At 38.6% G+C, this 27,738-nt stretch overlaps 1 protein-coding gene across 2 annotated transcripts in view; it reads right to left on the bottom strand.

The window, feature by feature from the left end:
• Positions 1-27,738, bottom strand: part of Sorcs3 (sortilin related VPS10 domain containing receptor 3) — a 664,579-nt gene that overhangs the window by 69,017 nt on the left and 567,824 nt on the right. For both annotated transcript variants that reach the window (XM_008845711.1, XM_029569661.1), the window contains exon 14: positions 21,551-21,658. In XM_008845711.1, coding sequence (XP_008843933.1) covers positions 21,551-21,658 — 108 coding nt within the window. The remainder of the gene's footprint in view (positions 1-21,550; positions 21,659-27,738) is intronic.

The following is a 27,738-nucleotide window of genomic DNA, read 5'->3' as shown; positions in this document are numbered from 1 at the left end:
TGTAAATGTGAACCTAACTAGGAAATCAGGGTGACACTCACTGGCCTGGAAGCCATACCCTTCATTTTTGTGTGATAATCACTGAAAAAGTATACTTGGGTGTGAACTGGAAAAAAAAAAAGCAAAGCCCATTCTGCTTCTAATAAATAATAATAAACAGCAAACATTGAGTTCCCAGGTAAAAATTGCTTATCAGCTGGAAATATTCCCCTCATGTTATGGAGCCATTGCAATCACAACAGGGGAAGGCACATTTCTCATCCTTATCTTATTTGGGGAGATCAAAACGGCTCATGAATCAACTGAAGGTGTAAACCTGGGGGGTGGATAGAGGAAAGGAAACAGAGGAATGGAGAGTCTTTCAAAGGACAGTAAGATTCTCAAGGCAGCTGTTAGCGTCTTCAGAAAATTCTGCGTATTTGTGGGGGCAACCTTGACACTCTGGTTCTCCTATCAGAGGTTCTCTCAGAAGGCTCATCACATACAGATTTATAGATTTCCCCAGCTACAGAGGTTCTCATTAGCACATTCTTGGTGCCTAAATATTTGCATTTCTCTGAAGTGCCTGATGATGATGTTGCTGTGCTCAGGACCACTCTTGGAACACTCCAGGCCAAAGCTTCTAAAACTATGCGCTGCAACTCCACATGGGACTCAGAAATGATTGTGAGGCTCATCAATGATTCAGCAACAGGAAAAGGATTCTGAACATGCAATAAGTAAAAGTTAATTCAAGATGTGTGCTGATTCAAAGTGTTTCTGGCAGCATTTCATGTAGCCTTGGTTCTGAACACAAAATACAGACATTTTGCACTGAGCATGCCATCACACGCTGTAACGTCAACCCAGACCAGTGCTGCCTGAAACACCTTGGTTCAGATTTGAGTTTATTACATATCATGAACTTCAGGTTTTTGCTACTACATATATGCAATTTTCTGTTATTACAGAAACATAATAGTTTAATTATGAAAAATATTTCTTACATTATTTTCCTACAATCATTTTCAGCTTGTAAGAATCAAATCAATATATCTTTGGATTGTGTTGTGCTAGAGTATTTGGGGGTTTTGTTATTGTTTCAATGTATAGTTTTATTGATTTTTTTGCACTTTATACAAAACATCTTAATCATTTTTATATTCCCTCCCCCATATGCATTGCCATAGCCCCTACAATCAGATTTCATGCATTCTGTCATATATGTTAAGGCCTATAGAGTCAAGTTTGTGTACACAGATGTCTCTCAGTGCAAGTTCATTCACTGGAGTCTAGTCAACTTATCTATAGTCCTTCCCTTAAAGAAGATCAACTTTTCCTTACCCAGCAGTAATCAGCTGCCAATCGATTCTTGGCTAAGGTTAGGGCCTGCTGCCTATTTCCCAAGTTCTATGCTGAATATTTGATTTTACATATTACTGTTTAGTCTGAGTTTAGCCTCATAAAAAGCTTCACGTGAGTTTTGGCTTGGAATTATGATAAAGTTTCCAGCAGTTTCTGAAATAGTCCTCAATATACTCCTTCCATTTTTTACTATGTATTTATGTGAAGTAACATTGTCAGTATTGATGACTTCAAAATTAAAAGATCAGTCAACTCTGAAAACTGGTGAAGATACTCTCTACATTTTATAGTATCAAGTATTTAGTTAAAATTCATTTATTCATGTAAAATAAGAATACCTACCTTATCAGTAAATAAGCTTGCTTTCACACTTTAAGTGGTAAAATTATATGTATACTAAGGAACTGTATTACAATTAATTTCTTCATAATAATCAGTAAATTTTGGATTTATATTCCTATTTTATATGCCCATATTCCAAAGTTTTATCAAAAATTTCTCTGGGGAGCCAGGTATAGTGTTGCACACATTTAATCCCAGCACTTGGGACGCAGAAACAGGAGAATCTCTGTAAAATTAAGGCCAGCTTGGTCTACGTAGTGAGTTCCAGGCCAGCTGTGGCCCCAAGGATGCTCCATCTGAGAAAGACAAAATTATGTCTCTGGGGAAAGGGATTAGCCCCAACATCTCAATTCTTTTGTGTCTTTTTTTTTTTTTTTTTTTTGAGAACTTCACACCTGAGGGTTTTGTTGTTTTTTTTTTTTTTTCATTATTTCCACCACTCCCAGTTCTCCACAAATGCCTCCTATGTACCCCAACTCTCTAAATTTCTTGCCCTCTTTTAAAAATTATTATTGATGTAGTAGTAGTAGTACTAGAAGGGGTGATTAACAGCTGTCTAATTAGACATGTTCTGCTCAATGGGAGGAAAACCATGCATGGAACTTTAAGCAGCAAAGTACACATGGCTGGAAAGTTCATAGATCCTAGAGAAAAATCTACTTCTGTTACTTCCCTAGACCAATGAAATTTATATATACATATATATATATCATATTTTTAAAAAAGTATACTTCTCACCATGCATTAAATAAGCTTCTTTTTGAAATAAAGACCAATACAAAGTTCTACAGCTGGTCGAACACAGAGAATAAGTGACAAAGATCCACATTTAAGCCCAACCCCAAGTTCCACATCTATAATGCAACCTCTATACTTAAGGCTCAGGAAACATGGCAGAAGATGGGGAGAAAAGAATGTAAAAGTCAGAGAGACAAGATACTTGCTGCTAGTTAATATATTCTAGATATGACAGGGATGCTGTACCTTGAAATTTCCACAGTATGGTAGTCTAAAGAATTCTGCATAAAAATAATAAAACCAGTTAACAAGCCAAGATGGATGGGGCAGGGGGAGGGTGTGTGGAACGTTGCTGTCTCCTACTTCAAGATAAAAAGCTACAGGCATTCAATATATGATGAGGGAGAGAGAAAGTTTTCTCTAGGAACTAGCTCTTCAAGAGGTTATCTAATCCCAAGAGAGCAGCCCTAAACACAGGTACACATGACCACTGCTAAATGAACTCATTGCATTATACATATGCATATATGTTTGTGTGTGTGTATTTATAGATGTTTGTATGTGTATGTATCAATAATTTTCTTGTATCTTTAACCAAGATTTTATTAACTGATTAGAAACTTCTTAAGGTCAGGGTTATCTCCTGAACATGTCTGTATTCTATAAAAGAAAACACAGTTCCCAGAAATAGTAGTTTTTGATACAAAATGGCTAATAGGTCATGGAGGGTTACCAGAGGAGCATAAGAAATTTAGAAAGAACTTATTTCTTCAGTCTTTGGCAAAGTGACCTGGTTTCTGCTAGTTAGGGCCACACTATTTTACAAAGTTCCTTCTTTTTAGTTGAATTGTGGTAATTCCCCAAACTACATTAATTTAGTTTCAAGAGCTAAAGTAAATTGTTTATATAGATTCTTTATACTCATAGCTTATTCAGACATCAGCTGACATCAAGGAGAGACTATGGGATCCTCATCAATCACATGGCATAGCACTTCCCCTTCCCATGAAACTTGTAAGAGACTCCCGACTTGTAAGAGACTCTCTCCTCAGAGCCCTTGCTCTGTCTGTATGTCTATCTGTAGTATAAATGACTCTTCTAATAAACGTCTTACTCCCAAAAGATAGTCTGCCTTAGTGTCTCCCTTAAGCTGTAAACCTGAAACTTCAGGTCTTACCTGGGCAATTGGGATTTCTTTGCTACCATTACTACTTCATAATTTCTACAACAAACTGCTTTAGTCCTCTTTTTTGGTGTTGCATTCCTTGTATTTTTCCTTTCTTCTTTCCTTTCTTTCCTTCTTTCTTTATTCATTTATTTATTTGATGCATGTGTGTGTGTGTGTGTGTCTGTATGCATGCATGCACATGTACACACGCCACTGATCAAGGGTGTAGGTCAAAATACAGCTTTCAAAAGTGTGCTCTATCCTGTCTCTATATGGATCCCAGAAATCAACTTAGATCACCAGGCATCTTGGCAAGTGCCTTTGCCAGCTGATTCCTTTCACTGGCTTCGCTGGACCCATTTTTTTAATGCAAAGATTCCTAGTAAACAATACAATACAGTCCAAACCCCAATAGGTGAGGCAATGCACGTGAAATCTTTAAAATCCCCATAGACAACAAAAGGTTCATTGCCATTATTGTCCATCTCATTGCTGGAATCTCTGCAGTCAACTTTTTCATCAAGATCTTGCAACATCCTTGACTCACAATCTCTTTTTCATGGCACATACTAACCCCAAATGTAGAGATCTACCTTATTTTCTTTAATAATGAGCCTTGAAAAACACTAAACTACATAAATATAGATGATGCCTGGAAACAGGTGCCCTGCCCTTTGGTTCCCTGAGGAAGTCACTCCTAACCACAGGAAGAAAATAAATGAATTCTCTAAGCCATTTCTCACTTTATGGATTTTCTGGAAAAAAATCAATTAAAATTTATTACTTCTGTTTTTCTTTTTCCTTTTACCTTATCACGTGGATTTTTTCCATGTGTTTGCTTCTACTCTAGATTCATCTTCTTGGGATCTCTGAACCTAATAAATAGGCCATACCAATCTTGTTCTGAGACTTCTCCATGCCTAATGCTACACTTCTGACTATGACTCTGGTCACAGATGATCCTCTGATCTTGTTTTGCTGTTTAGTTTATAATATAAAGTTTGTCCAGGCAAACTAGCAAGATAATTAAACAATTTAGAAGGCTTGGATTTTCCTAGTCCTCCTCTGCCTTGAAATTAGTTAGATGACCTTGAACAAATAACTGCCTGAGGTCTTCAATGTCTTTAAAAGGTAATTTTTTACTCAGTGGTATGTACTAAAAAAGATGGGGTGCAGAATATGGTCCTTTCAAAATGACTTCTGAGGTCATATTTTTTTCAATCTTCATGTCTGCCTATGAATATACAAGCTGTCCACTACCCCTCCTGGTAATCCTCTTAACAATAGATTTATCTATTATAGTCATTTATCTTTGTCTCCACAAGAACTTCTTTCATGTAACAGGTACTCAATTAAAATAGTTCTTGGTTGATTAATGGATAGAATTAATCAAACAAAATCAATCACTTCTCCAAAAATTTCATTAATTGCTTTATCTGCCCTTATTTCTGGGTCAAAGAATGTGATTGAGTTGGGTGTCCTCTGAGATTTACAAGAATTAAAACAATCTCTGAGTAGACAGAGTAGGACCTGCTCAGTCTCTTATCAACCTAGACTGCTAGGATTTCCAGAACAAATGTGATTTCCTGGGATGTTAAAAAATGCACCTTCTTTAATCCACCATCTAGACCTGACTAAGCATTTCTAAAGGGAAGAGAGTGATTAATTTGAGGAGGGAGGTAGCTCACAAAAATAAAAGACTTCATTAGAATTCCATCCACAGAGAGGGTTAGCTACTCATTAATTAAATGATTTCAAATGGGATCTGGGTATATAATTGCTATAATTTAGATGGAAACAATGCCACACTAAATGTAATTAGAGAAGTAGGCTCTATAAAGATGTTTACTGACCAGGAGAAAAGCTCTGGGTCACCTGACTCTCCCCTGCATAGTTATTTGATTCTTTTAGGTCTCTGATTACATAGGCTTTTATACATAGTTATAAAAGCTGCAAGAAGTTTCACGAAGAGAGTGGCTGACCAGCCTTTCATGCAGAGAAACAGAGTTATTAACAAGAAGTCACTAGAAATGTTCAAAGGAAAAAAGAGAAAAGGAGTGGAAAGGTCTTATGAACCAGGACTGGTGCAAGAACATAAGGAAACCGAGGCTTTCAGGCCTCTGGGAAATTTGCTTGCGAACTTGCAAAAATGGTGACAGCATGCATAAGATTCATGAAAACTCAAGCAGATAAAAACCCAGCACATAATGGGGTAAATGGGCAGCAGCCCCCCTCCCAACCCAACCAAGGAATTATTGGCAAATGATTACTGTAAGGTAAGGAAGAGTAGATCTTTTAGGGAATGACTCTAGATATGATGACTAGGCTCCAGTGGATGAACTTACAACCAGGGCTATCTGGATACAAATGCCTGACTGGATTGGACTTAACATATATGACCGAATACCTCTGAATTTCAGTAGAATTTTATCAGTATCTGGGGCATGGTCCTTAGAACACCTAACATATTTCAACATTCATCAAATATGTACCTAAGTGCCTTATCCTCTTTGTTATATTTTAAAATCTTAAACATTACAACTTTTATAAGATGCACCTTATACAGCATAAGTGTTTGTCACATGTTTAATGTTTGAGAGACAGTTGGATCAACCAGCTAAGCACAGAGCTGTCCACAACCGACAAACCAGAAGCGAGTAGATTTAGAGTTCTTTAGCCATGTTCGTTTTAAGGCTAATCATAAAGCTGGGCATGGTGGCTTTAGTCCCAGCACTTGGGAAGCACTTGGTCTACATAGCGAGTTGCAGGTCAGCTAGTGCTAAAGAGAGAACATGTCTCAAAAAAAAAAAGGACAAAACCCCCCACTAAACCCAAAATAAGGCTAATCATAAAATCTAGCACAGTTGAGAGGTTACAATGTGCTGTATATTTATCCTGCTTACTCTAAGTAAATACATGTTTAAATTATGAATATTATTATAGACAGGCTGGAGAAATAACTCCATTGGTAAACTGCTTGCCTTGCAAACATAAAAACCCCAGAACCCACAAAAAAATATATATAAATAGGCATGGTTGGGTGTGCTTGTAATCCCAGTTCTGGGAAAGTTAATATATATCTTGGGCTTACTGTCCAACCAGCCTAGCACACATGGGAAGTTTTGATCCACTTAGAAACTTTGTCTCAAAAATGTGGATAGCACCTGAGGAATGACATCCAAGGATGTCCTTTAGCCTCTACATACACTCCTACATAGGTGCACATGCACACATAAACACACAGGCACACATGTATACACAAAATGAATAATAATTATGATTAGTTAAATTATCTATTTTGTTGGATGTTTGAGAATTTTCTGGTCATATAGTATGCCTATGGACACCCATAATCTCTTCTGTGAGATTTTGCCAACAGTGAGTAAGCAGTAGAAGTCAATCAAATAATAATAATAATAATTCCAAAAATAGGAGTTATTCAACTCATTAACCACTTTGTGTGGATTATTTCATTTCATTTATTCCAAGCTAAAAGATGAGGAAACTGAGATTCAATGACATTAAATAGCATACCAAATTGTGACACAGCAAATGCATAATGGAGTTGGGATTCAGGTGTAAGCTTGTTAGCCCTTGTCCTTATGCAGTTCCCAGCACTGTGCTCTCAAGCGCTTTGTGACTCATTAGCAACCATTTGACTGCACAGTTTGGCACTGAGGCCTGACCATTGGGGAGCCTCTTGCCTCCAGCTCTAAATACCCTGTTTGTACAAAAGGCAGGAACACCATGAAATTTATAAACCTGAAAGCACAGTTGGAGGAAGAAAGAAAGAAAGAAAAATCTGCAGGGAGGTTGTAACTAGAAAGTCCCAATTATGATCCTATTTGTCTCAAGGTCTAAAGCATGTACTGTGGGGAGATTTATGTACTTGACCCTGAACTATGACAGTCTTTATTGGCTTGGTCTCTAGTCAGGAATCCCTGAGGCATGAAAAAACAAAACAAAACAAGAAAATGGATTATAAAGTGTTAGTGCTGCAAGGGTCTTAAGGGAGGGACCTGTGCCCTAATTCCTTTATATGCTAGAAAGAAATTAAGGCCTGGACAATGCATTGGACCATGCAAAATGAAAACTAATTAGAACTCAGGTCTCCTGACATCTAACTCTCTCCCATGCCAAAGGCTTTTCATGGGAAGCATTTTCATATTACAAGTTGAGTCACAGGCTTCCATGATTGTAACATCGTGATAAGTCGCTTCCTTGAGGAGTGCACATAGAATTGACTGTGTCCAGGTCCACCCTTAACTAGAGAAGGTGTCAGCCAAGACCCACCTTCCCAACTTTGCTGCCTTTTCTCCCAGGCTTGGATACATAAAGAGTGCCCTAAGTTTTCTAAAGTCTAGCCTTAATCTGAAGCTACAGCTGTCAGCTACAGTCTCTTTTAAGGCAAAAGCTCTTCTTGGGTGTGCCTAGATGCCTCGTTCTTCAGTGCAGCATGTCTCTTCACTGTGTTGGATCAAGTAAATAGCTAGCTAATGTGTATTTTGGTCTCAGGGTGCATGACACCTCAGACTGTTCCCTCCGGACAACCTAGCTGTTCTTACTGAGCCCCTGGGCTGGGTGAAGGTCAAAGACTGAGGAAGAACATGTTGGGCTTCACAGGCAAACAGCAGACCCTGGAGGACAAACACAGACCCTTAGTTTACAAATAAAGGAGAACCTGCAAGACCAGAGAATAGGAGTTGTCTCATTACTCTAAGTATTCCCAACCAGTCACATAGAGATAAATGTGCCTTGATTCTGCGTTGACCCAGTCTGACTGCATGCATTTTCTCCCTATTGACACACTGGATTTATTACTCATCCTCTAAGTAAACAGTTAAACCTGCTGTGGATTCCAGTGATGCACATACTATCTTCTCTGCCACCTCCGTCCAGGACACAGAATTAGCTATCGCTAGGTAACCACAAATCCTAACTCAATCCTTTTACCCAGACTCAACTACTTTCACTGCCTGGATGTCACTAATTTGAGAGCAAATTATTAGAAACCTGGAAAACTGTTCTGAAATGCCTGCAGATTTATGATGAAGTCATTTCACAAAAGGTCACAGACAACCCTGCTATAATTAAATCTTTCATTAATTTTTAAAATACACAATAACTTACAAATGCAGCATAAATTAACCAGATGACCTTGAAGAAATTATTTAGAGTACTGCTTCATCAGAAGGCACTATCTAGCAATTTCCTGAATTTTTATTTTATGAGTAGGATTGATTTATTTCCACCCTTCTCTTTTATTGACTTCCAGCAATGTGTTTATTTGAAATGAAGCAGTGCTCTTACTTGGGGGCATTGCTTAGTTCAAAGAAGTGATAGTGGATAGGTGAGACTCTCCCTTCCTCTGTATCACATGCTCAAAGTGCCACTAAGCATAAACCACGGAGTCACCAGCATTGACACAAACGTAGACCTTCCTTTTTACTATCTGGGAAACGGTTTATGTGTATATTTTGATAAATGATTTTCCTTTTATTCATTCTATAAAGAATGAATGTTAATTATATAAGCATTTGAAAAAACATAAAAATCTATAGATGAGAATATAAAAGCCCAAATGCGAGTGCTGTTTTTAATAGTATATGATGTTCTTTTTCATTATCTGACAGTATTATCCACTCTAATTCTAAGACATAAGCAATAATAAAAAAAACCACAGCCAGGACCAAAATCTTTGTAGGGCAGAAGTACCCTGAGGTCTAGGGTAATGTCTAAAAATCTTTCTTTCCAACTTTCTCTCTATTTCTCTGTCTCTCTCTCTGCATCTCTCTCTCTCTGCATCTCTCTCTCTCTCTTTCTCACACACACACACACAAACACTCCACCCTACCCCTACCACCACCACCATCATCATCACAAAAACTCCGAACCAGACTGTAGAACAGATATGACATATACTACAGACAACATAAACCTGGTAGGAAACTGATCTTTCCTTCACAAGGGAAGGAAAATGTTTTTAGAATGCATGCTTCCACTCAATAAAGACTTGACTGTGTCTGTGTCTTAACTAGCTTCCAGAACTCTTAAAACAATGCCTTACTCATAGCTGCCTTTTAATACACTTTGTCAAATAACACCATAACTTCTCCTGTAACAATGGTAATATGCTCACTCTATTCCATCCTGTAAGAGTTCAAGTCCCTCTAAAAGGCCAATCTTTCTATGCCTCTTCTTTCCCTGCCTGGAGAAGCTCACCTCCCCTACTTTTATAGAGGAAACAAGTAAGGATAGATTTCAAATCAAAAGAGAAAGAACAGTATCCTGGAAAGGCCAGCCATAAGTAGGCAACAGTTGCTGGCTTCCAAATAGGCTGTATGTGTGGCTATTGGTGTGCATCCAGGCCACCTGATTGTTTTCACATTAGGTTGTAGATGGGCTTAGTGGTAAAGGAGGTCAGCAGCTACAAGGGAAATTGCATTGAGCAAAAGTGAGACATGAACTAGATCTTAATAGAAGCAGGCAGGGGATTGACAGCAAGAACCTTGCAAACAGAGCCTGTGTTAGTTGCTTGATGCAATACTGGTAAGACAGTGGAAAGAGTGAGGGACTAAAAGCCTTGAAAATAGGCATGGATGGAGGGTGGGGGTGAAAGGAAAATCCAGAAAGAATGGTAAAATGCATTAGAACTGACAAAGCCAGGTAATAAAGCTAATTAAAAACAATAGTTTAAGAAATCATTTTGTGTTCAGACAACTGCGATTCTTTTAGTGGGTTTGAAATATTAAAATCTATAATGGTGATTGAGAAAATGTGGTCTATTAAGCTGTAAGACATAAGTCAGGAATGGAATACAAACAACGTAAGGACAAAGATGGATGCTCAAGGTAGGAATTTTACAAGAGGATTTAAAACAGTCATAAGAGAGGAGTGGGAAAGGGACGACTTTTTTCTCTATCATAATTCACTTCTCTATGTCAAGCTCTGAACAAAATCCTAAAAGTACCAAAAAGTGTGAAAACCAGCACCTGCTCTTAAACAGTCTGCAGTCTAGTCTAGTTGTATCAGTCACTGCCCATATTCTGAACACCAGGTATGTGCATACATTATGTTCAGTGTTATGGAGGAGGATGTTAAGACACAGTTGCAAACATGTGTCTCAGACCAAAAAAGACCTCTTTCTCTAACTGCAAAGACAACCAGTATGTAAAACAATTAGAAAGCTCTGCATGAATTATCACTAAATTATTGGGACATATTAACTGTGCATTGTTGAGGAAGTTGATCCAGCAATTGCACACCTAAGAGTGTGTGTGTGTGTGTGTGTGTGTGTGTGTGTGTGTGTCGTTCAGAAAAGTTCTGTTTACTTATTTGAAGAGATGAGCAAAGGTAAGATATTGTCTACAAAAGTGCAAAATCAGAAGCATTGTAAATTTGCTCTGATGGATAAATTGCACATATTCATACTGTGACAGAATGCCAGACAGCATGGAAAGTGACTGGACCAGATGGATAGGCTCTACACTATGCAATATTGACTGAAACACGCATGCAAGACTTCCCCCAAATTACCAAAAAAGTAGAAAAACACATAAAGCAAAAATCAAGTATGTTTGCATGGATAGCTAAATATAAAGGTATTGATATTATTTGAGAAGTATCCATGGAAGCAGTAAGGAAAATGAGTCTGAGATGTACAAAAATATCAACTCTGCCTTGAATGTTTATTTCCAACATTGATTCCAAAGTAACAAAAAAATCATTTTTATTAGTTTCAGGTGGTGAGTACACAGGTATTTATGATATCACTCTCTACAGTTTTCTGTATTTGTAAAACGAACCTGAAAAAAATGGAAAAGAGTTATGAAATTTTAAGATCCAAAGGGACTGGATGAGTACAAGGAAATTGTTTTCTGGACACAAGGCAGTTGCACATATGATTGCACATATGAACTCACAGTGGTTGGAACAACATATACAAGACCTGTGCAAGTACAAGCCAGACAAAATCCCAGCATGGAGGGGGAGTTGGGCATGCTGTCCCACCCCTAGGTGAGGAGGTATTGAAAAGTGATATTTTCTGGGAAAGGGAGAGTCAGTTTTCTTTAAGATTGTATCCCCTGGTAGGTAGAACGCCACACTCCAGTGGATGTTCTTATATCCAAGAGTACACGGGCAGCACAAAATGAACTCGCTCATTAGTTTTTGTTAAAATTTTAATTAAGAATAAAGAGGATACAAAGTAAGTCCGGTGGGATGGTATGAAATTCTCAAAGAACTAACAAAATTAAGGAAGAAAAATAGTGATAAATTACAGGCCTGATATCTGAATTCCAAATATTACCAGAATCAGGAGGGCAACTTCAGTATGCAAGGAGGTGAAGTGAGGCTGTTGGAGTAGAGATGTGTGTATATCTAGTGAGAAGTGGAATGGGCACACAGTCCTTGCTAAGTGTTGGCCTTGTGACTGGTATATGGCTTGACTCTAGGTATTTAAGTTGAATGATGCAAAGTGCTCCTGACTATGAACTTTTCCTGCTTGAGAAAAAGTATGCATCAAATTAAATATTCTTGTCAGTGAAAGTATAGAGTTGATTTTTAAAAATGTAAGGAAATGGGTAAGAGCTGGTGTAATCATGGCAGTCTTCCTGAAAGACATGAGACTTGTCCCATATGATACATTTGAATAAGCATGGCTAGTCCTGATTGTAATTTCCAGTGTTTGGGATGCTGAGACAAGAGGGTAGCCAGGAGCTCAAAGCCAACTCTAGGCTAGTCTGGCCACAAAGTAAAAGTCTGTCTCAAAAAAAAAAAAAAGAAGCAAAACCAAAATAAAGAAATTAGGAGATTTCTGTTTCAAGGCTAAATGCATTCTTTATGACAATAGTGAGAAAGTTAGAGGACACTGGGTAAAGTGAACAAATTCCATTGTAGAAGACTGAGACTTTCTGATGTCACATCAGGAATCTACAACAGCGAAACTCGTAAAGTAGAGAGTAGAATGGCAGTTGCCGGGATTTGGGGGAAGGAAAGTGAGAAGACTGTTAACTGGGTAGAGAGTTTCAGTTCTGAAAGAGGACTAATCCCTAGAGATCTGTGTAGTACAACAAGCACACGCTGTGCCTACAGTTAGCAAATGGTTCTATGTACTTCACAGTGCATCAAGAAGGCAGAGTTCAACTTGAATGTTCTTACCAAAAATCCCCCAGAAAAAAATGAGTAGGGTATGGATATATTATCCATAAGAATACATATAATAAATATGTACAAATTTCAGTATATCATTTATACCCCAGAAATGCTTTAGAAATGGAGGAAACGTCTAATTTCTATGTAGAATGTATGTTTTCAATCTGTTTTAAGGAGGTAAATTAGAAGTGATTTATATGCATAGACAGTGTCTGTATCAGTAAGACTTTTCACCACTGTGTCAAGTAATCAGAGTGAAACAATATTAAGGAAGAAAGTTATTTTGGCTCAGTTTCTGAGGCTTTGATCAATAACAGGCTGGTTCCATTATATTTAGGCTGATTATGAGGCAGAGAAGGCATCATGGAAAGAGTGTGCAGTAGGTGGAACAAAGTTGCTTGTGTCATAGTGGACAAGAGAATAGCAAGAGGCTCGGGACATGTTTCTTATGTTTATGGCATGCTTCCAGTGACTTACTGCATCCAACTTTGCCCTAACTCCTACTCTCCATCACCTTCTAATGACTCACAAATAATGAATCTATCAATGGATTGGTCCATTGAGGAAGAAAGAGTCCTCATGATCCGCTCACCTCTTTATAGTATCACAAGCTAGAGGCCAACCCTCAAGCACATGGACCTTTCAGGTAGAAGCCTCACATGCAAACCGTAACACTGTCAAAAGCAGACACTCTTCGTAACATAATCAGGTGGGTCAAAGCCCATGTGCATCCTTGTTCAGCGTCCAATTGCAACCTGATTAGTGTACAGAGGAATAATTGTTCCAAATGGGACAAAGGAGTGAAAACACAAATGAAAAATTAGATTTTACAGCATAGAAAATGGTGTGGAATGAGAATACGTGTCCATTTGGAATCATTATTGTGATACACTGATGCCCATGGCTCTGCATACTGTCTGTAGCTGTGTTCACAAAATGAAGAGTTTTCTGACTCCTACTCTGGTGGGTAGGAGTCCCTGCAGGCAGTCCATTTCTAGATCATTAGACCTTGGAGACTAAAAGCCTCCTCTCTCTCTCTCTCTCTCTCTCTCTCTCTCTCTCTCTCTCTCTCTCTTTCTCTCTCTCTCTCTCTCCATGTGTGGATATACCTATGTTTGCACGCATATAGAGGCCAGAGGACAAACTTGGATAACATTTCTCAGGTTCCATCTACCTTTTTGTGTTTTGGAGACAGGGTCTCTCACTGGCTTGGACAATCTACCCTGGCTTTTACATATGAGTTCTAGGAATCAAACTCAGGCCTTTACTCCTGCAAGGCAAGCATTTTACCAACTAAACCATCTTTCCAGTCCTACAAACTTCTCCAATGTCCATCAATGTGGGTTATTTTATTTCATCCTCACATCCAGGTGATGAAGCTGGAGCCCATAAGGAAGTTCAGAAAAGAAGCTAAAGTCACATTGGTGATAAGAAGCCAGCTGAATGATATCTCTGGAGGTGGACTTTCAAAGCCCACAGTCAAACCCCACAAGTGCTTCCTCTCAGCCCCACATGGAAATCTGTTGGTCTAAACACATATTTTCTTTCCAGGCTCTTGGCAGCACCCTGTACATTCCAGTGTTATGCAGAAGGCCCTGCACCCTAGAAGTCAGCTGTTGCGCTACTTGGCACAAATAAAAGTTAGTTCTCCAAGTAGGTGAAAAGCCTGGCAACAAACTGAAGGCTGGGAATCAAAAAGCCAGTGTGAAAGGCAATGACTGAGGAGTTTCGCTGGATTTGCCGATTACTAGAATGACTTACTTTGGGCAAAGTAAAATCAGGTTCCTCCAGCAAACAACAGAAAATTGAAAAACAGATCAATGGAAGTAGCTCTGGTTCATTTCCAGCAACTTTATCAGATGCAGTTACTAGAGGCTAAACAATGCATTTACAGCTTTAGAGCTGAGCCTCCACACACAGTGCTCTGGCAATGTACTTAAGGGTGTGTTCCCTGGTAAGCATGTGGTGGGCTGTCCGGCCCTTAAGTGGAAAGGAGGTCTTTGCTTCTTTTCAAACCTCTGAAGCTTTAGGGTTTGCATAATTTTCTAAGCAATGTTATCTCTCTCACTTCAGCTATTAGTTCTGAGAGTAGAAGAATGGATGAGAGATTTATGACAATTAGAGTTGGATTTACAAAGGGAGACGGAACGACACTTGGCCCTAGCCAATTTGATGAAGGCATTTCTAGCCTTTCCACTTCTAAGTCTCTTTTTTACAGGCCAGGCACATCCCTACCCCTCCCTGTTTGCTCATACTGTGCCACCCACCTGGAATGGCTTATCTCCCTCTTCTCTGCATAGCCATGAAGCCCTCTGTAGCTATTTTGGCTTTAACCACTTGTTTGATATCCAGTGGCAAGTACAATTTGCCACACATCTTGCCATTTAATTATTCATTAATTCTTTCATCATATTTTTCATATAAACACATTATAAGTTAATATTCAGAGATGTGTCTGCTGTGATGTTGATAAGGGCAACTCAGAGGGGTACTCATTAATACTTACTGAATCGCCAACATCCCAACACTCCTCCTACATACTCTGGTGGCTCCTGATTGAACAAATCTTAGAGAATTCTAGCCCCTTCTTCAATCTTAGCTCACATTCCTTGCTCTTACACTGCTTCTTTCTGAACATGTAAGCTGAACATTTAATTTTTCTGGGCTTCAGCATCTTCATCTGCACAGTGATGACAGTCCCATTGACCCTACGGGGATGTTGGGGGATTCAAAGGAAATCAAATTTGAGAAAGCACCTCCTGTGATATCTGGCACAAAGAAAGTGATGATGGATGGATGCAGACTGGCTGCAAAGTCTTTGCTGGGTTCCAGAAGCTCAGATGAATTCCCCTTAGGTTGTCTGCTGTTCACTCCCAGAAGTAACAGCTTTCTTCAAGAAAAACTATTTCTCTCACCTTTTATTTCTTTTACTAGGAAGCTGCCTCGTTCTCTGCAGTTTTTGTAAAAGATCAGCTAAATCACAACCAATTGGTTTAAGCTTTTCATATTAGTAAAGAATAGCAAAAGTAGTGTTGAAAATGCAGAAAGAAGCTTTGCATCTGGTTCTGTATCTGAGCCAAGCAAGTGAGAGCTTCCTTGAAGTGTTATTTACAGGTGGGGCAAACAACTTTTCATCAAAACAGTAGACCATAAGGGTCTAAGAGCTCCAGCAGCCACTGGCATCTCATTAATGCATAAGCCTCTGTCTGAGACCATGCTAGGCATTCTGGTTTGTCAATCATCCAGCTGTATCCCCAGCCTTAAGTAATAAGAATGGTCACATTTCATTGTGAATTAGGCTAGACTAGATGGCTCCTGCCAAGGTTACCAGGGAGACATTGAAATAATAACATTTGAAATGGCAGTAGAAAAAAAGAGCAATAAAAGCAAGTAAATCACGGACCTCCAAGCTGGGGCTTGTCCTGTATCTCTCATGCATGTCCATTTACAGATACACAGTAGGAAGATGGACAGATTCTCCCAAAAGGAGAGAATTAGAAAACATTTCTGGTAGGATCCTCACTCACCAGTTTGTTGTTGTGCCCACATGCCACTCTGCTGGCTCTTCCTCACTGTCATCCCTACAATTCTGCCCAAACAAAATTCATAGCCTGATGCCAAATTAGTCTTAAGTGCTATATTCTAATAACAGCATGTTGGAATTCTTGGGTATCTATAAATCCCGGGGGTATGGACCTCACTAGTCATAACGATCACAATACAGGTCAAATTTTCGAGATTCACAGGATTATTCATTCACTCATTTTTCATTTGATAATTCATTCATCTCATATATATATCACTAAATATATGTAGATCACTAAATATATGTATATCACTAAATGTATCACTAAATATATATCACTAAATATATAAACATATACATATAATCACTAAATTCTTTATATAGCACTCAAGAGACATGATCTAGAAACATCTTCCCTCATAAGAACTTAATCTGTGTGTATATGTGTGTGTGTGTGTGTGTGTGTGTGTGTGTGTGTGTGTGTGTGTGTTAAAAGTGGGTAAAGGTATAAGGAAAGATATCTTAAAAACTAATATTTTTTTGTTGGGAAACCCTGCTGTTAGGGTTGTAGTCCTCCATGTCTGGATAGCTCTAAGGGGCTTGGCGCCAAATGGAAGGACTCACCTTCTCAGCAGGGGGCCTCCTGCTCTCTTCCTGATTTACCTGGAAAATGCCACCAAGCAGGGATGCCTGCCCTTATTTGGAACATGACCTTTGGCATAGTTACCTGGAGTAAAAACTACCCCCAGGTTTTTTCTATATGATAATCAGGCATTGCCTGGCAGTCTGACGATAGGAGCCCACTACCACATGTAAATAAAGCATACTATGAGCACCTATCAGCTGAGGCTTTGGCTGCTGCCTCCACACTATATTTTCCCCAGTTCTCCCACTGAATAAACGGAGCTGTTTCACTGAATCTAGAGCTGTCTCACTGAGTCTGGAGCTGTTTGCATCGTTGAACCTGCCTCCCCGGAAGGGCTTTCTTCTGTCAGTGCTCACTGGCCATCCTGACCGGTGGCCAACGACCCAAGAGGAGAGGGAGAAACCCCACAATTTTTATTATCTAAATTGTTGTGAATGTGGCCATGAAACCATACTGTGTATGGACACCACATGATCCAGAAAACTAAAGGAAGATGCGCTTGAATAACTGACTCATAAACAAGACCTGCAAGATGCTCAGATGTTTGGCTCTACAAAGAGGGAGGAGAGGCACATTATAGGTACAAAGACAGACCCAAGGCACCAGTGTGTCAGAGAAGGGGCTGTGAGATCAAGGAGTCCAGAGAAAAAGTCTCAGACAGGTTGTCAGCAGAGATTCTTATAAGCCATCCAGAGAGCTCTGACTGTTTTCCAGGCAATGGAATGCCCTCCATGTGTTTTGAGATGACATGGTATTTGATCAGATTTTCTAATTAAAAATACCTTTCTTGATGCAGGTCAATCTGAACACCTACTCACTCTTTTTTGGCTCATGTCTTTATGGTATTCCCTTTACCTTTAAATCATCCATTCAATAAACAGTAACTTCCTATCATGTCCCAGCCTCTTCTCTTTTTGACTTTGAGTTTACACTGATGAATAACACTAAAATATCTTTTTGGGGGCAGGGGGCTCACTCTCAAGTAACCCAGACTGGCTTTGAACTTGCTATGTAGCTGAAAACAGTCTTGACCTCCTGATCCTCCTGCCTCTGTTTCCCAGTGCAGGGATTACTGGTGTGAACTACTATGCCAGCTAAAATCTTTTCTTTTGTAGCTATTGCTTATTATTTGGCTTTCTTCCAATGAAGTATTCTCGAACCTTCCAGACACATTCAGCTATCAACCTGGTGCTCTCTCTCCGTGTGTGTGTGTGTGTGTGTGTGTGTGTGTGTGTGTGTGTGCTGGAGAGAGAGAGACAGAGAGATAGAGAGAGACAGAGAGACAGAGCCTGGGTAGCCAGGGCCTTATATACCCACATTTATTCCCAACAGTGTGGTCTGAAATCTCCTCAAATGGAAAGAATCACATTCACCTTTTTAACAGATTCCGATGCATACTCGAAGTTCATGAAACAATTTTAAACAAATGAACTATTAAATATTTAAGTTCTCAAGATCAAGATGATAAGGAAACAGGACCATAATGTAACCTTTTTTCTCTATGGCCACAGTTAAGCTAAATCAAGGTTGACAGTGGGTTCACTGCATTCCAATGTCCTGTTTCAGTTCAATGGGCAAGGTAAGTACCCTCATCCCCAAATGCATTCCTGATCACATAATTCCTAAGGAGTACAAACTTTCTTGAACTTCTGTTTCATTGTGTAAAAATTAGCCAAACCTAAAATGGAGACAGAAAGAGCCACCTGTCAACTGCAACTTCCTGCCTGTCTGAACAGCCCCATAACTCTGCATCATATTCCCCAGAGGAGAGGACCCAGAGGACTGCTGAGAATTAGTGTCTTCTGCACATGACAGGACTGTTGCACTCATGAAATCTCAACAGTTGTAGTATTCTTCACAAGACTTGTCCAAGCTCAAACCAGTCAGTATTCCAGTAAGGATAATGGAAGGGTTCCCAGGGTTCTACCCTAGTTAAGAAGCTTCATTCACTGACAGCTCTGGGGGAGGAAAGGTCAGTTTTCCTCAGGGATGTGGCTCCTAGTAGGTTGCCTGTGTGCCAGTGGACAGCTCCACACCCCTGCACATACAAGGAACACTAACTGGAATCAGTGAGTTCTGTTTAAAAAACCCCTAAATGAATTCAGTGCAACTATATATGTACATATATGCATCTTTATAAACGTATAATAATCATCATCAAAAAAGAGGAAAAGAAACTGAGAGAAAATGAGGGGGGCATGGGAGGAACTGGTGAGGGACTGGGAGGGATGGAAATAATGCAAAGACCATATTCCTCAAAAATAAAAGTTAGCCCAGGCATGGTGGCAGACATCTCCAATCCCAGCACTTGGGAGGCAGAGGCAGAAGGACTCTGTGAGATCAAGTCCATCCTGGTCTGCACTGTGAGTTCTGGGCCATCTGGGGCTATAGGGAGATCCTGACTCAAAACAAAACAAAATAAACACAAAGGAAAAAAATTAAGAAAAGGAAAAAAATAAGTACAGGACATGAAGTTGGGTAGGGGACAGTCCAGGGCTGGGAGGGCTGAGCGGTGGATATGATGAAAATATATTCATGTTTGAAATTCTCAAAGAATAAATAAATTAATAAAAAAAATTAAAATAAAACTTAAGTGCCCCAAATGGCTTGTTCATTGTGATGAATGCTTCCAAGACCCTCTTTGATTTCTTTCACCCTCCCACATCTATATGAAATAATTATGCTGCATATTTTTAACATCTTGATAAGCAAGGCAGAAAAAATACAGGTGCTTCTGTGAATACTAATGGAGAGAAAAGGAGGGCAGAACACACTCTTGTCCCTTCAGTAAGTGGTTTGGCCTTGAGGTCAATTTCCTTCATACCCATGTGACCAGCTCACACACACGCATGAAGCTAAGGAAAAATTTATTATCATTTAAGATTATCTGGACACAGAATTTCACTGTGACCTTAAACTTTCTAGGGAATACCAGGTCATGGAGAGATAAGTGTGTATGCGTTACTGTTCAATGCCATGCCCAGTAGAAGCATGCACTGAGTTCAAACAGGCCTCACACAAGAACATGCAGAAAACACCAGGTTATGAAGTAAGAGGAAACAAAATAGGGGAGTCTCTTGGCTCAAAAATTTAGAGTGCCAGACTTCAGGACCATTTGGTCAAGATTTTAGGGCCACCACAGACTAGAATAGGATGGGTAATGAAACTGACCTGACCCACCCAGGGAGTAGCTTACCTTTGAATATTTGTATGTATGCTCTATAGGGTTTAAAATTCATAACCTAAGCTTTGTAATGACCACGTTAGAGAAATTCCCACAAATGCAGAAGCTTTCTGCCTTATGTCTCATGATTAAGTGAAGGATAGGAAATAATTAGAAAAAGCCAGCTCATGGTCAGAGATCTTAAAAAACAAAGGATAGTGGTATTACTAGCGTTCCATTTACTTCCTGGAACTTATAACCAAAATTTGAATATGTCAATATAGCATTTGGGGTCCCAAAGCAGTCCTTTGCTTACCATATTCATTTAATATAATGGTAGAAGGCAGGGGGTGCTTTCTCATTTCTTCCTGCAGAGCAGGGTCTGGTGCATTCTCTTATCATATCACTTAACAAAGATTTTGCCAAGATGCTATATTCTGAGAGTTTCTCAATATCTGTTTCCCTGTTTTATCTCCTTCCACTCTCTCTTTCTCTCTCTTCCTCTTTCTCATCTTTCTCTCTTCCTCCCCCCAACTCTTTGTTTAACACACACATATCCATAAACAAGTGGCTATGTGTATGTGTTCAGATATATACATACATACAGTTACTAATAACTAAGTAGCAATAGATCTTTCACGTTATTTGCATTTTAGAAACAAAATTTATATCATTAGACTGCTTATGAATATTTAAGATTTTTCTACTGCTACAATGGTTGTTATACATCAACAAATGATAAGGCATTGGCCATTATGCATTGAAAATACTAATGTCTTCAACACATCTGTACTTTGTGCAGCTAAGCTTGTATATAATGTTGTTAATCCCAAATTAATAAAGTGACTTGGTAACAAAGTTAATTTTTAATGGGAAATTTAGACCATAAGCTATTTCTGATTAGGAAATATTTTAAGACACTGAAAGAAATAACTTAACAAAATACTAATAATAACATTCTTTCCTAAGCAGCAAATTCTAGAGGAAATCCTCATCCACACTTTACAACAGGTGTGCCCATAAAAGTTGAATTCCAACATGAGGTCATCCTAAAGCTATTAATCACTGATGTGTGACTTATATAAGGCTCCCTTATATAATTTAACATCTTGTCTTTCATTTTTGACCAGAGTACTGGACTTGGTCCCTAACTCAGAGCAGATGTTCACATATGAGTGTCAAGTCTCCTAAATGCATCATAAGCTTCACTTTCCCATTTACTGGGTTTGGAGTAAAGGGGAATGTGTTCTCATGCTTTAAATTCCATTCAAAATTTTTACTGGTCAATTGGGAGTCTGCCTTCTTTGATCCTTTCAGTAGCTCTGTGAGATGCTTGAGTACAAATGTAAAAATGTCCATTTCATAGATGAGGAAACTTTGGCCTAGAGAAGAAAACTCTTCAGTGTAGGTTTCCCCAGGGGAAGAACTGAGGATTCTGGTCTCCTTCTTCCACAGTAGAGAGGTACTCACGTAATGATATGGGTCTCCACGCCTGCTTCCACCAAAGCCCCATCAACGAAGAGAGGTAGCAACGTGAAACTGTATTTGTCCCAGGAGTGGCCCTCGTCAAAACTCACCCTGAGACAGAAACAAATACATGGAAGAGACATGTGACAATAAAGCCACAATCTTCGGCGACCATATTCTATTCTATTAAAGTGTCCTCTGTATCTTGCTATCTGACAGTCTGGATTATCAATAGGCAGTAATCGTCACATCTCATATTTTAAGATTTGATCAAAACTGCATTTCTCGGCCCAGGCAGAAATTGCACCAGAGCTGTAGAAATATTTCAACATATTAGAATCAAAAGAGAAAAAATGGAAAGAAAAAGAAAGCATAAGCAGGAGGGCTCGGTGGATTGAGTGCCACATTTCACGCACTCAGAATGAAACCCGAGGTTCAATTTACAGCACAATCAATTCAGCCCTTGGAGTTTCTGACACAGACAAATTGAGTAGTGTGTGGTGTACCCTTTGGGAAGGGGGTGTATGTGTTTCTCAGATCAAGCTAAAAAAAGCAATTTCCTATTTGTTCAGAATGGATATTGGGATATTCCCTCTCCCCAATACCACTTTAAGGGGCTTTTAGGCATGGCTACTCTGAGTTGTTCTGAACACCTCTGTTCCATTTTTTTTAAATCCAAAGGTCCTTTGTAGGCGCAGAGAGCCTGCACCTCCTTAAAGGATGCTCCTGGGGGGAGAGACTGCAGAAATTCCCAGTGCTCCCTTCCTTCACTTTCTTGATATTATCAAAGTTCGCTCTGCATCTTGGTTTAACTAGAAGCCCAATGACGTATCCTTGAATTCTTCATCCTCTTTGATCAGGTCTTGTCTTGTCAGAGTCTTAAGACTTCCGTGAGTTCAAAATTTAAGATTTGGAATCCCTCCTATGTATAGGCCTCCTAAATTCAGGATTATAACCTCTCGGGGTAGAGAGAACATGTTTACCTTATTAGTTGAATGACTCTTTGGCACCACATAGGCATCTTTGTCACATGCTCCTCCCTTTACACTATATACTATTTCATGAAATGTATCTGACTCCCACCAAATTGTGAGATGTTTGAGGTTAAGGAGTGTAGCGTTCACCTTCATATCCCCAACACTTAGCAGAACTATGACAGTGCTAAATGAATAAATGAAGCAAAGAAGAAAAGAATATAAAGGAGCCTCATCTAATCCATTCAATCACTTTTTCAAGTGTGATTTCTACTGGTATCCATGCACAGGATGCAGGTGTCTCCTGCCCTTTTATAGAAATCCTCTCAACCCCTTTTCTGCTCACTTCTTTGTCTAATTCTGCTATCATTCACCCTCTGTTTACCTATCTTATTCTTTCTATCCACATGTATAGATTAAATCAATACTAAGGTGAATATCTTAACTCACCTAGTATAACTAATCTATCAGACAATTTTTATATTTATGGTATATCTAAGTATATATCCATAAAAGTAAAGCAGCCAGTCATCAGCATTTGAAATTTTAAGGATTTGGTCATGTCAATCTTCTAAGAAGTATAAAGTGAAAGCTAAGCAACTATTTAAGATAGTTCAGAGAACATTGGGAAGACCTGAACGGTGGTGAAAACACCACGATGGGACCACACTTCAGCCTTCTTACTTATTAATTCCAGCATCTCCTAAAATAATGAGAGTAGTTTTCCAATATCCTATTGCCACTGAGCAGTTAACACTGCATGGTGATTTCAGGGGTTATGGGAAAATACCTTAGGTTTATGTTTTTCTTTTTTAAACTTGTTTAGATAACTTTAGGCAGATAAGTTATTATTTTCATAGACAAAGGCCAAAGTGAGTTCACAGACTCTTTCTCTGTTTCATCCAAAATTTTCTACTGATAAAGATTGTCAACATTAGCAGAGCAACCTTCAGTAAGTGCATCCTGTATCCCAAGGTAGGTAGACTACTCCTCCTCTTACATTTTCAATAGGGTATAAAGCAGTTATTTTTACTTTATACAAGGGGAAGACACCATAAGGCAGACCACGAGGGCACATTATACCTTCTAGCATCAAGACAGAAGCACCAGAACAAAACTAAGCTCAAATGGAGAGAGAAACTGTAGAAGACCAAGGGTATACTAGCTGACATCAAGTCCATATGGAGGAAGTCAAGTCTCAGGCTGAAGCTAAGAACAGTATCAATAGATACTTAAAGAAAGGCCAAGGAAGAGGCAACCCACATAAGCGGAGTCCAAGGATGGTGTAAACAACTGAGAGAGAGCACACATTCTCCAGTGGCAGAATGAAGAAAGAGTACCATCACCCTCATTTATGACCAAGGGAACACTTGAATGCCAAGGATTCTACCATATGGGTAATTTCCTGAGAGGAGTAATTCCTAACACTTGAATAACTCAGGCTGTGGGAGTTCAAAAGCACAAAACTCCTTAAGAAACTCCAGAAATGCAATCAAAATCTTAATCTCTTAGTTATAAGAAAAGAAATTTGTGTCTGGATGGCCTGACCTTGGTGATGATTAGGACTTTTAAAATGTTCAGAGATAACTCTACTGAATTGCATCCCCAAGGGATCCTCATTCTCCTCATCATGTCATTTGCTCATAATGTCCAAGACAAAGAAATTGGGAACCCTGTATTAAGTCTACAGTTGAAACTGAAATCAGTAAAATTGTCAGTACTCAAGGAGAAAGAATAAAATTCCGAATGACCTCCAAATAGGGTTATATAGAAATACACAGTGAAAACTAAATAAAATACCTTGATTACATGGTTAATGCTCATTCTGAGCCTGAGCTGTCTGCAATCTCAGTTCTAGAAACAGAAAAGTATCTCCAGAAAGGAGAGTAAAGGAAATGTTCTGGGAGAATAGGAAATTTTAGTATGATTTCAGGAGACAAACAATACATCTACAACCTGAAACAGAAAGAAGATTTACAAATAAGAGACAAGTTAATTTAAAGTGATTTTCCAGTAACCAGAAGTAGTAACAAAAATACGTAGTGCTTAACCTGAGATCTTAAATGACATCATGGAAGTAAGCATCCAAAGACCTAGGGGAGAACTATTATAGAAGAAATACCTAATGTGAAGTGAACACATTTTGTAGCCAAAAAGATGGTCAGCATCTACAGCATAGTGGAAAAAGAGTAGAAGAAAGTGTAATCAGGAAATAAGGCTGAAGCCAGTCACAAAGTACTTTGTCCCCAGTTGAACTATGAGGGTCGTGATATGATTCGAACTTTAAAAGATAGCTTTTGCTTCCCTGTGGTGAGTAGCTTGTCAGGACCCAAAGTGGATCCAAGAAAATGAATTGCAGGAGGCATACTAAAAAATGCAAAAGACCAAGAAACAAATGGGACCAGGATAAAGGCTACTGTAGGGAGAAAGAGAAAGAGTTCACATATTTTTAGAGGCAAAGTCAATAGGATTTGGTGATGAGCTATGAGTCTGTATAAGCCTAAGGAGCTAATTAATCATGGAAAGTATTGTTTGGGGGTACTTACAAAATTAAGAGAAAAGTAGGAAGCCCAAGAGAAACAATATCTTAGGTTTGCCACTTTCTGTCTTGGTCCATGTCAAGATTTAGATGCTTTACAGACTTCCATGTTGTGACTTTGTCAGGAATACCTTTGGATGGATGGGTAGGGCCAACTTGAATGTAGAAAGCTTAATAGAAAAGAAGAAATAAAATAAAAAGATCTACACTTGAAGAACGGAGAATATTAAGCAATGAAATTATAAGTTCAGGCAAAAAGAACTGGATTCCTTGTCAATCATGAGTTAAGTATTTTCCAACTATAGTACTACCAAAATAACCAGTGAAGCCACAGAATCCAGTAAGTGCCCACAGATAGGTTACATATAAAAAAAGGAAATTACCCTTCTACTAAATCCTAAATGCTATGTCCATTTTTTTCATGGTTAAAAAAAAATCAATCAAATATACGATAATCAGTGTGAATTAAGGTGAAAGAGAAATTTTCCTAGATATGAGTTATAGGAATTTTAGACAGCCAAATTAGGATGAAATAGACTGGAACTGAATTAATTATCATTTTCAAATTACTTTTAAATAAGGAGGTTTCTACACATTAAAAAGAATACCCTGCTTGTTTACTACCAGAATAGAAAACTGCCTATGAAGAAATTTAGAAAGACTGGAATTAGGTACACAAAATGTTTTTAAAATACAGAGAGAATAAAGAAGTGTTTCCATTCTTGAGACTCTACTGCAAAGAATAGTCTGTCTACACACAGAACGTGCACTCTCACTTACATTGTTCTGTTTAACAGCATATCCCAGGCCTTGGAGTAGTGCTGGATGTACATATAGGATGAAATCAATTAACACGTACAGCACAAACAAATGAATCAGTAATATATTATTGAGTTGCATATTTAAGTATTTGTCAAAACTTGGAAATAGTAGAAAATGAAATATCTGGGTGTTCTTTCTAACTAAACACTTTAAAAGTTCTATAGACCTAGACTCAATGGGCAGAAATTACAAGTCATTTCATCATTGCTAAGTGTTAAAACATTTTTATTTATTAACAACTAAAGCCATTTGTATGATGAAAATTTTCTGTCTTGAGTATTTACTAGTTCATTTCTTTTATTCTCTGAGGTGTTTCCCTTTACGGTGTCATGAAGGGTCCAAAAGTCCAGTGTGGTAGAGCCAGAATGGTCACTCAGAATTCTCCAGTGAGAATTCTCACCATTCTTTCCTCTGGTGAGGTGGATGTTTCTGTTTATTTTAATCCAGATACAGTGTGGTGGCATGCTGGCCATCTGGTCATTCTTCAGAGTAGCACATGCAATGTTCCTTCTCAGTGCATGCACTGGTTAGAACTATTGTTCTCATGGAAACATTTCTCTGAACAAAACAAAGTGCTAGTGCCCACAATCATTTATATATGAACAATAGAACACAAAAGGCCAGGTGATGTTTCCCTTTCTGCTTCCAAGAACATCACGTTGAAGGGAAGCAGGGACAGCTTGTCAGGACTCAGCAAATAATCTCACCTCAGCCCACCAGCCAATTAGACGTCCTGTGTGCTGTGAGTTTTCATTAGAACACTGCATTCAGTATGGCTCTATTGCTCATTTCCCTCTGTTTCTAAGACACAATGGTAATACTAGATAGAGGGCATATTTGAAATAGTACTTAAATTCTAATCTCTATGTATCCAAAAGCACATGGTCACAAATGGATGGTTCCATCTGTATGTTGTTTTGTCTTCATGCCCATCTAACTACCTATCATTTCAATTTGTAGAAACAGCATGCCTTGTTAGCCTAGCTAAAGTTTCCCTAGCTTTTCAATTATGACTCCTATTTTCTCTGAAAAGCAATGTAGCTATTATTTAAGTCTGAGAGCCTCTATACCCTTGTGTGAGACTGGGTAGACTAATATCTTTTTTTGTGTGCAAATATATATGTATATCTGCATACAAAATAATGTCAATCTGAGACCTGCAAGGGAAAATAACAATGAATTGATTACTAAATCTTTCTTCCTCTTAAAATGAGACATTTGTTTACCTTTGAGGTTGTGACTTAATTAGAAGCTACTAGCAAGGAAGAAACTGGGTTTCAGGTTTAGAAGCTTGTACGAAACAAAAATTAGTCAACCATTTTGTAAGAAAACATTGACAATAATGACATGGTCAGGCCCTTACAAAATACTCGCTTAGCCTTTGAAAAAACACACAAAGGAGAGTTCCTGAATGAATTATTAGCTGTTGTGGTTGTCTTTGAGAAACATTCACATAGCTGACATTTAACTGCTGGGAAGTTGTTGCATCCCCCCCCGCCCCAAGAACAGCATTGATAGATACACAGTGAACATAAATCACCATCCCTATTCAAGTTCAGAAGATAATTTGTAGGATTTATGCAAAATGTTAGTATCAACAGCCTTTAAAGGAGAAAATTTTGCTGGGTGTGGTAAATTCTCTTAAAAGTTAAGCTTACAAATATTGTTTTGTAAGCTGTAAGAGGAAAATAATCATGTCATTTTACAAGAGGAAATCCAATAAATATACAGTTATTTTGTGAGCTCCACAAATATTTTTCATATATTTTTATTTTTACAGTTAATTTTTTGACATGTAACATTTAAACAATGTATGAGGTACAATGTGATGGTTGATTCACTTATGTAATAGGTAG

The sequence above is a fragment of the Nannospalax galili genome, unplaced genomic scaffold (assembly GCF_000622305.1).
Source record: "Nannospalax galili isolate Female #2095 unplaced genomic scaffold, S.galili_v1.0 scaffold161, whole genome shotgun sequence".
Classification (NCBI taxonomy): domain Eukaryota; kingdom Metazoa; phylum Chordata; class Mammalia; order Rodentia; family Spalacidae; genus Nannospalax; species Nannospalax galili.
This window is presented reverse-complemented; position numbering and strand designations above follow the sequence as displayed.